This window comes from Eschscholzia californica, unplaced genomic scaffold (assembly GCF_041429995.1).
Source record: "Eschscholzia californica isolate CP2 unplaced genomic scaffold, dmEscCali1.0.p SCAF_1, whole genome shotgun sequence".
Classification (NCBI taxonomy): Eukaryota; Viridiplantae; Streptophyta; class Magnoliopsida; order Ranunculales; family Papaveraceae; genus Eschscholzia; species Eschscholzia californica.
In genome coordinates, this window is record NW_028238198.1 from 85,930,308 (window position 1) to 85,941,144 (window position 10,837).

Consider the following 10,837-nt stretch of genomic DNA (forward strand, 5'->3'; position numbering starts at 1 on the left):
TTTTTTTTTGTCCACCTCATCTAACAATTACCACATCACTCTGTCCACCTCACCCTTCTTCTCCGGCGAAAAGTTGCCGGCCGGAATAAAAAATTCCGGCCGGCCACCTTTACAACAAAAAAAAAAAATTCTTCATCTTCTTCATTTCCCTCTCTTCTTCATCTCCTTCTTTCTCTCTCTTCTTCATCTCCTTCTTTCTCTCTCTTCTTCATCTCCTTCTTTCTCTCTCTTCTTCTTCTTTATCTCTCTTCCTCCTCTTTCTCTCTAACCCCCCCTCTCTCTCTCTATAACTCCGGCGAAGGGGTAGAGCCCCTTCGCCAGAGTTGTAGAGAGAGAGAGAGAGGGGTTAGAGAGAAAGAGAGGTAAAGAAAGAGGAAGAAGAGAGAAAGAAGAAGAAGAGAGAGAAAGAAGGAGATGAAGAAGAGAGAGAAATGAAGAAGATGAAGAATTTTTATTTTTTTTTTGGTAAAGGTGGCCGACCGGAATTTTTTATTCCGGCCGGCGACCTTTCGCCGGAGAAGAAGGGTGAGGTGGACAGAGTGATGTGGTAATTGTTAGATGAGGTGGACAAAGAAAAAAAATAATTACAGAAATGCCATAGGGGTAGAATTGGGAGGTTGAAAAAATTTGGGGCCATTTAGGAATTTTTTGGGGCCAAAACGAACTGCCGGACACAATTGGGGGTCAAAACGGCCAGTTGGTCACAAATCGGGGGCCAAAATCGGAATTAACCCAACAAATTATTTCTCCACTTTGCTCTTATGTAATGCGGAAGCTCATAGGTCACCCTTGCCCTATTTCATTGTGCTAAGTTCTTCCAATCTTCGCCAAGAAATTCTTTTGGTATTTCCGATCAGCCAGTGCATCAAAAAGTCTTGAAAAGGGGGTATTGTTGATTTCCTCTTTCATTTCTTCCATCATGTAGTTACGAAAACTAGTGATTACTTCAATCGGTTTGCTCAATGTATATCTGAATTGAGTAATTATTTTGCAATTCGGAATGAATTTAACCTAACCCACAATATCAACTGTTATCCTACCACCTTTTTCCCTTTCACTGTCTTTGTTTTAGAACTTCGACCAACCTGTTATGTGAATAACATGTTAGGTATGTACATTTAACATAACATAACAATAATTTATAACAAAATACAGTTGTTTTTGTGCAAATAATGCATAATATTGTATCATTTATCTATATGCTCTTTGTACTAATGAATCTTATCATTATAATTTATCAAAAATTTTCACAACTATTACCTCATGAATCGAGGGTGATTTTGTTTTGGATTTGTTCCTCGGCACTTCTTCTTCAGTAATGCTTTTCCTCTTCAGAGCACTTTTTCTTGTTGGTGTAGAATCCTTTGTAGATTTAGCAGTACTTTTCGACTTTGATGCTACTCTTAATCTCCTGCACATAAAGAAATCTTAGGTATTTGATAATAAATTATATGTATTTCAGTAAATAAATGAAATGAATGTGAAACAGATACCCGTTTTGTTGTATAAACTATTATCATTTCAAACATTATATGTAAAATCAAATCAGAAATCCTAGACACAAAACCCTTAAAGTATTATTCATCCTACATGATTCGTTTTTTCTGCCAAATAACAAAAAATCGGCGGACCAACATAAACCCTAAACCCCCAAAACCAGAAATAACTTTAAAATCTTCTAAAATCTCACCAAATGTTGAAACAAATTTCATTATAACGGAAAATAAGCATGCAAGATGAAATATAAATAATTTTCACCTGAGAGTGATGATGGTTCGAGAATAAAACTATTCAAAAAGATGTAACGTTTGTATGGAGCTTGTTTATCTTTTCACCTGAAGGTTTGTGTGAGACGGTTGAAGAAGAAGGAACGATTGAATCGAGGGTTCTAGTTGTTCGGTTTTAGGATTTCGAGGGTATCTTCATTCGTTTTTTGGAAGAGGGAGAAAGTGAGTTTATGTTTCTGATTCCTAAAATAAGTGAGAGAAAGTAGTTGATTCTTTTCCTTTTTTTAAGCCTAAATCAAGGTTAATTTGGTGTTGTAAAATCTTTCGTCCGCATTGGCCTGAAAAATGGGTGGGAATTGATTTGGGATCTCGATGGAAATGGTTTTATCTAAAAGAGGGTATTAGGGTCCAATAGATAAAAGGACTAAAAACCCTTTCTCTGAGAAGATTTGACCCTATTCCATTTTTGAATTTTATTTGAGCCTAAAACCCATGGACCCTATCGCTATTGTCCCTGACAATAAAAAAATACACATCTTAGATTCATCTAAGATTGTGTTTGATACCAGAAAAATAATTCCGTAGAAATAAGAGATTTCCATGGAAAGTCATCATTGAAATACATTTTCTAAAAGTAAGATTTTATTTTCATTTGGTTGTCATTTATTATTCTGTGGAGTTACAATTTCTGTTATTTAGTTGACAACTGATTCCCATGAAAATCATAGTATATGTTAAGCAATTTAAATGTTAGGTAAACTTAAGAGTTCTTATTTACCCTTATGTTGCCAAAATGGCATGTTTACTCTTATATTGTCAAAATTGTTATAGGATTGGTGCGGACCAGCCTTCTGGGCTGTTAGTGATACCGTTCGCTTTGACACACTTGGGCCTCACGGTTGCAAAATACCTCACTAGAAAAGGGTGCTTAACCTATTAAGAGGAACACCATTCTCCGTCTCACCACCAATGTGGGATTGTTCCACAACACACCCTCTCAAGACCACATCATAGTAAAGCGTGTTGATAACGTGTTATAGGATGGTGCGGACCAGCCTTCTGGACTGCTAGTGATATTGTCAGCATTGGCACACCTAAGCCTCACAATTTTAAAAGGCCGCAATAGGAAAGGACGCTTAACCTCTTAAGACGAGCACCACACTCCGTCTCACTACCAATGTGGGATTGTTGCCACGACAAAAACGGCATTTTTTACTCTTATGCTCCAAAATGACATTTTTACCCTTATGTTGCTAAAACGACAATTTTCTCATATGATACAGAAATAACATTTTTACCCTTCTAATTAACAACAAGATTTTTTATGCTTTTATGTCAACAGGCTTTTAACTTCATTTTTCCAAAAGAGACATTTTACACTTTTGTAATCAAAATTACTTTCTTACTTTTTTGTGTTCGCAAGATAACATTTCGTTAATAAAGGAGAAAAGTGTTAGTTTACTAACGGAAGAGTAAAAACGTGTATTTGTTAATACAAAAAGATAAAAAATAATAGTTTCTCAATATACAATTGTATATGTCATTTTGTCAACAGATGGTAGCCCAAGTGGTTCCAAGGTGTTGACATAAACTCCAGAAATCCCTGGAGGTCTCAGGTTCAAATCACCAGAGAAGGTGGAATCTTTGGTTATTTGATTTGGGATTATTAGGGTGTAAATAATGTAGTTGGGCTTTAGGCCATTGTCTTGTTGGGCTATAGGCTCGGTCTTGTTTCAGTTTGAGTGGGCAGTTATTGAGCGTATCACATCTTTGATGTATCAATGCCAAATGTAACGACATACATAGATCGTAGTCGACTTCCAAAAAAAAAAAATTGTATATGTCATTTTAACAACCTAAGGAAAAAAAATGATATTTTTCTAATATAAAATGATAAAAATATCCGTTTAATATAAAAGGGGTAGCAAATAATTTTGACAAGATAAGGATAAAAATGTCATTAGGGCCACGTAAAAGCAAAAAAATTTGATCATGGTATTTTTTTTTAGGAAAGCAAGTACATTAAACCGAAACATTACAAAGTCACCGTACCAGAAAGACAAAAGATTCCTAATGTTCTTCAGGAACTGACTAAGAAATAAAGTTAACAACAGGGGGTAAACACAGAGAACATCACTCTTGTAATGCTGACACAGCCATATTATGAGCCTCCGCGTTATATTCTCTGCGACAGTAAGATAATGTGATGTCGAAGTTGCTAAAACACGTGTCTCTTCCAGATCTGCTGAGCTAGGGGACCGTTGGATTCTCATCCTTGAGATACTCAATTAGAGTTTTAGCGTCAGACTCGAGTATAAATGAGACCAGACCCATCTCTTCGGCTAGAAGAAGCCCTAGCTTCACTCCTTGGATTTCGCTATGAAATGGAGATTTAGGAGCAAATCGTAAGCTTTTTGATTGAATAATGGTTTCTGTTTGGTCTCTCGCTATTGCTGCCGCCGAAGCTCCATTTAGTCTATACCATCCGTCTGTGTTGATCTTTATCTGGTTACTTGGAGGGGGTAACCAAGCTCCAACCTGCATATCATTAGAATTTGAAGAGAAGGTGAGAGGTTCTGATACGTACCTGAGCTCGTTCGTTGCCAACCACCAACATCTCCTGAGGTCGAGTTTATGGCCATTTATGATGTGGTTGTTGCGAGCCTTCCACCATTCCCAAAGAAGGTAAGAGTATCTAAACCATAATTTATTAGCACTATCTCCTTTCTTCAGCAATATAGATAGGTTTGTCACTGGATTCGTCCCTAATTGTTGCAAATTTGAGTCTCTAGTGATCATGATCAATTCTTTGAAGCGTGGACAATCTCTAAATAAGTGTTCTGTCATTTCTAACTCACTAGTTTGACAGAGACGACAAGTCTAAGGTATGTGCGAGATTCTTCTACCAATGTTTGTCAAGGTTGCATTTCCATTGTGTACCAACTTCCATATGAATAACTGAACTTTAGGAGACATTGTGTTTTTCTGCCAAAAAGTCTCCAAGGAAATTCATGAGCTGTTACAGACAAAATAGGAAGAGTTTTTATCTGCTTGTAGTAGGACTTGGTAGAGAAATTTCCGTGCTCGGTGGGTAACCATCTTAACTTGTCCTGAGTTGTTCTTTGGTGTAGCCTAATATCCAAAATAGCATGAACTGTTTGGTCCTCAAAATGATATTTAATTATATCTTCATTCTATCTAGTTGGGTTTTGTAATATAAGGTCTGAGACCTAGAAAATGTTAGCTGGAAGAGGAGACCTAATGATAGGGATATGTCCATTGAGGGTAGGTATCCAAGGATCACTGATAATCTTTCTGCTTGATCCTTCTCCCATTTGCCAAACCACATTTGAGGATAAAACTAGTCTTGTTTTTAACATTGATCTCCACAAAGGAGAATTTGCCTAACAGGTGTAGTCCAAAAATTATCATTGATAAAATATTTAGATTTGAGAAGTCTTACCCAGATCGCATTAGGGGACACTAACATTCTCCACGTTAATTTAGCTAATAGAGCTTCATTGACTTCTTTGAGGGATCTGATTCCTAGACCTCCATTTTGTTTCGGACTACATATAATCTCCCACTTGATGAAGCGTATTTTATGATCTGACTGTGCATGTCCCCACCAAAAACTCCTGGAGGCTTGTTCCAACTCTTTGATAATCTGTGAAGGCAAAATCTGGAAACTGAATGGGTAAGTACAATAGCTATTAAGTATCGATTTAATTAATACCGTTCTTTCTTCCTGTGAAGTTAGTTTGACCTTCCAATCGGAGAGAGAGTTGTTATATTTCTCTGATAGCCAATGATGTGAATCTATTCTATTTCCAGGTTTCAAAATCAGGGCCCCCGGATATTTAGCGTGGGAGTTCATGACTGGAGTTTGAAGGGAGGAGCTGAATTGATTCCTGATTAAAGGAGGCACCACAGAGCTAAAGAAAATAGATGATTTGCTGAAGTTAACACTCTGGCCTGAAAAAGAAGAGTACAGGTGCATTAACTCAAGGATAGAGTTCAAGTTTCGTGTAGTTGTATTACCAAATATGATCAAGTCGTCAGCGAAGAGGAGATGGGATATACAAGGGCTTAACGGCTTGATCTTATAGAAGGGTAAGAACGTACTTTTGACAACATAGAAATAAAAAAAAGTAACTCTGATAACATAAGGATAAAAATTTGATTTTATACTATAAGAGGGTAAAATTGTCATTTTAAGATAAAAGAAGGATAAAAATGTAATTTGCCAACATATAGGTAACAGTGTGTTTTTTCTAATATTGATAAGAATATTATTGTGATCATATATGGAGATAAATATTGAGTTTCAAGTATCTAAATATATTAAAATATTATTTCTTTGGTTTCAGACTTTCCATGGGATCTTATCTTAAAAAGGGGGGGGGGGGGGGGGGGGGGGGGGGGGGAATTAAAAATGGAGTATTTCATGGAAATAGATACTATAAGAAATTAAAAACATTGCAATATACTTTGTATCAAATGGTGAAATAACAATTTCCACAGAAATTCTTCTATTTTCATGGAAATAGGTGATATCAAACACACCCTAAGACTAAATTTTTTTATCTAACTTAAACATTTTGAACTTTTGCTAAATGGATTAAAACAAAAGATTTACGCTTTAAAGTAAAACTTTTTTTCGCACCATATCTCCAATTTTCAGTCCAGTCACCCCACTTGCATAGATCTAGACTAAAGAAAAAAAAGGATGAATAACATGTGATCTTAAAAGAAAGTATATTGGTTCCATTTCTCATAAAAAATGGAGTATTTCATGGAAATAGATACTATAAGAAATTAAAAACATTGCCATATACTTTGTATCAAATGGTGAAATACCAATTTCTATAGAAATTCTTCTATTTTCATGGAAATAGGTGATATCAAGCACACCCTAAGACTAAATTTTTTTTTATCTAACTTAAACATTTTGAACTTTTGCTAAATGGATTAAAACAAAAGATTTACGCTTTAAAGTAAAACTTTTTTTCGCACCATATCTCCTATTTTCAGTCCAGTCACCCCACTTGCATAGATCCAGACTAAAGAAAAAAAAAGGATGAATAACATGTGATCTTAAAAGAAAGTATATTGGTTCCATTTCTCATAAAGAAAAAGTATATTGGTTCCATTATACATCAAAAAAATTGTGTTTTCTAGTTTCCAAGTATTTTTTCCAAATTTGTTTTCTTTTTCTACATCTATAACTTTTGCTTTAATACTCTTACTCTCTCTAATTTTTGTCTCTTATTTCTTTTCTCTATAGTAACTTTTCTTTTTATGTATAGTGCTACTTCTGTCTTCCAGTTCCAAGTGAAACCATTTTCATTCGTAAGTGATAAAATCACAATGTTACATGGATGATAATTCTTATTTCTGTATCCTCTGAAAACTTCATGAGAGTTACATACCTTTAAATGTAAAGTGCCTCATGAAGAGAAAGAAATTGACTACACACCTACTCAATAAAATGACCCTAAAGGTTGAAAGATGAAAGGATCCTAAAGATCACAGATTAAAAGACCTTAAAGGTCAACAAAAATGAAAATAACCAAACAAAAATAAAATTACATCAATAATAATTAAACTAATAAAAGTGCAATCTTGATCGGCCTTTTCTCTTGTTGTGTAAATTCATCTTCAATCTTCTTGAGATGTTCATCGTAGAAATCGGCAACATTAACTCTTCTTTTCTCATGACCTCTATATCCATTCTTCCATTCTATAACCATATAAAATCACCAAAAAGTGGATTATATCCTTCATCCAAATTTAATTGTTATAAGGCGATCCATGTTGCAGAGAGAAGAATACAAGAAGAAGAGAGAATTGAAGATCTTGAAAATGATATTACTAGAGTTAAGAGAGAAAGAGGAACATTTTGTAAGATGGATTTAGATTCCATATTTTCTCTCTAAAAACCTACAAGATCTTATTATAGATCTAACATATAAACTAAAAGAGGAAGATCCGGAGGAGGATCCTCCAGAGAAAACCAAGATCTGGAAAAAAGATGAATTGAAGTTTGGGTTTAGGATATTTGAATTGATTTTATATAGATTGGTAGTTGAATTTATTACTATATTTCAAAAATAAAACTAAAGATGTGGAAGACTGTTTTCGAACCCACGCCATCCAAGTACCCTTCCGTCCAAAAGCCCATTTGTATCTCCACTAGGCCACCCTCTAATTTTGTTATACACCTACACGCTCAATTTGATATACACTTAAAGACGCATGCATCTCAAAAAAAATGTACTACTACATTTTTTTTTCGGGAGGATCGAGCGGGTGCAGCCGCACCATCAAATAAAATGGGATTAAGTTGTAAATTTCGATTTTTGCGCTAGGAATTTGTGATTATGAAGTCCCTACATAACTTCCAAACTTGCCCATCAAATAAAGTACTAAATATCTCCAATCTCTCAAATATTGTACCTACCACACATTCATCTATCAAGTTTGTATTATTGAATCGAAGTGGGAATCCAATTTTATCTTGAAATTTGAGCACCTCAAGTTCATCCCACTTGTATTTCTTTACCCATACTCTATTACTTGATTGTTATCTACCTCTGTATGTATATAAAATAAACCCTAATTGACCTCCTCACTCATCCAATACCCATATCTATCTATTAAGTTAAGAAAGTAATAACATGGCGCAAATTCATAAGCATGAAGCTGAATATGAAGTGAAGTTATCTGCAGATAAGTACTTTGATGTATTTAAAAACAGAAAAACTCAATACATAAAATGTCTTCCTGAAGTTTTCAAGAGTGTCAAAGTTCTTGAAGGTGATGGAATTAATGTGGGCGATGTCAAGCTCTGGAATTGTGTACTGGGTAAGTGCTCTCCAATTTTTTAGGTTAAGGCTGTTTTATATCGGCCGAACGGGTATTGCTCCCATTAAAAAATAGCAATATATAAACTTACAAGTTTAAGTCCAGTCACCTCAATTTAAACCGTGAGACTTAAGTGTACCAAAGCGGACAGTTCACTAGCAGTCCAGATGGTTGGTGCGCACCATCCTATAACACGTTATCAGCACGATTCACTCTACTATGATGTGGTCTTGAGAGGGTGTGTTGTGGCAACAATCCCACATCAGTGGTGAGACGGAGTGTGGTGCTCTTCTTAAGAGGTTAAACACCCTTCCCTAGTGAGGTCTTTTAAAACCGTGAGACTCAGGTGTGCCAAAGCGAACAGTATCACTAGCAGCCCAGAAGGCAGGTCTGCATCATCCTATAACATCTTACGATTTTTTGAAAATATTCATTTGCAGATGGTAACTCTTTTACTCTGAAGGAGAGAACGACTTTGTTGGATAACAGAAATAGGTCAATAAGTTGCAGCTTCATTGGAGGAGAAGTGATGAATCTTTTTAATAGATTTGACGTAAAACTGGTTTGTGTTACTCCAAAGGGTGAGGGGAGCTGCATTGCTAAATGGGAATTTGAGTTTGAGAAGAAAGATGAGAATGCTCCTTTTCCAACTTCTATTCTAGAAGTTCCTAGAAGGATATCTCAAGTGTTAAGTTCTAATTAACCTCCCCATTTCTATGCCATGATCTTATGTATTAAGCCCTGTAATAAATAAAAGTTGTGTGGGTATACCACGCCTAATCTTGGTATTGCATAAATAAAAGCCATTTTCATGTTTTCCATTGAAGACACTTTCTCATGTGTCATCCATAATGCTTTTGCTTTTTTGAAGCTAAATGATTGCAGCTCGGGTGCAGACGGAAATGAAGTTTTTCCAATCCTTGTTCTTTTTAGTCTTCCGATCATGAATAGCTTGAGTAACGTTAGACTAGTAATCAAGGAGTCTATTCACTACTCTCAAACGGAGTCTATACCATCTTTCTAGATTAATGCATCAAGGAGTACGTGCCACTGTTTGAGATTAGAAGGTATAGATACACCAATACACTCAAATAAACTCAAAAGCTTCTCATCAACATACTTTCATAGAATAAAGTTTCTTTAGATCTACACAATCTCATAAACAAAACATACAAAGTTCTCTCACAATGATAGACTAGATAATGAAGTTAGTTCTTACTTAAAAAAAACAAGATTCATACTAGATCTATGATAAGAACCTAAGTCCTTTTCTAGGCCAGCCAAAGATAAACGTAATACTAATAGAAAACTTTATTAATAACTTCAATATTCATATTCATATCTAACTATTATGAACTCAGCCATATATATAGGTTACAACTAGACAAATTAGACTCTAACTAGGACTCAATATTTAGAAATATAGAAACTCCTAAATTACTTGGAAACTTTAAAATATAGAAACTCCTAAATTACTTAGAAACTCTAAAATATGGAAACTCCTAGTATTAGATAACTATAGAATATCTTCTAAAATATAGAAACTGTTAGGATATATGGACCAAGATCAACCGTCCAAGATATATGAAGATGAGGAGGATCGACATCAAGAGATCCGATGACCAAGATGAGTCCAAGATATTGAAGATATGAAAGATATCGAAGATATATTTAGGATATCTCTTGTAACTATTTAATAGTAATATTGAGTGGAGATTATATTGTTTCCTAGTTTAGTTAGGAGAAACTAGGAAACCCTAAACCCTATAAATAAGAGATGGGTTCTAGGAGTTTAAGCATTCGATTACTAATCAATCATTGTAACGAATCACCACAATTGTGGATAATAAAGTATGTAGCCGTTCTGGCTTTCTCCGAGGATGTAGGTCGTGATCCTCCGACCGAACCTCGTTATATATTGTGTTCTTTATTTTAGTTTGTCTTATAGTCTATCAACTAACATAAACTTTCACATGGTATCTGAGCAGGTTTCGATTTCAGTCTTGCTTCATATTTCGCTTCCGCAATCTACGATTTTTTTTTTCGTTGTAATTAATAACGGTTCAATCTCTTAGCCGATTATTTTCAAGTATCCAAATTTTTTTTTTTGACATCTTCTTTTGGATTTTGAAGAAGAAATTTTATTCAAGACAGTAGCATTGTTTGGGTCGTTTAAACCTAATAATCCTTTTTCCTTCTCATGCTTCCATCAATCTAGCGGAGGGTTGCACTATACTCAAATC

At 35.1% G+C, this 10,837-nt stretch overlaps 1 protein-coding gene across 1 annotated transcript; it reads left to right on the top strand.

The window, feature by feature from the left end:
• Window positions 1–8,104: 8,104 nt before the first annotated feature.
• On the top strand, window positions 8,105–9,420 carry LOC147570519 (major latex protein 146-like). Its single transcript, XM_086657062.1, has 2 exons — window positions 8,105–8,594; window positions 9,035–9,420. Exons 1-2 carry the CDS (start codon window positions 8,408–8,410, stop codon window positions 9,295–9,297), a joined length of 450 nt encoding a protein of 149 aa, XP_086513188.1. The 5' UTR covers window positions 8,105–8,407; the 3' UTR covers window positions 9,298–9,420.
• The last annotated feature ends 1,417 nt before the right edge of the window (window positions 9,421–10,837 follow it).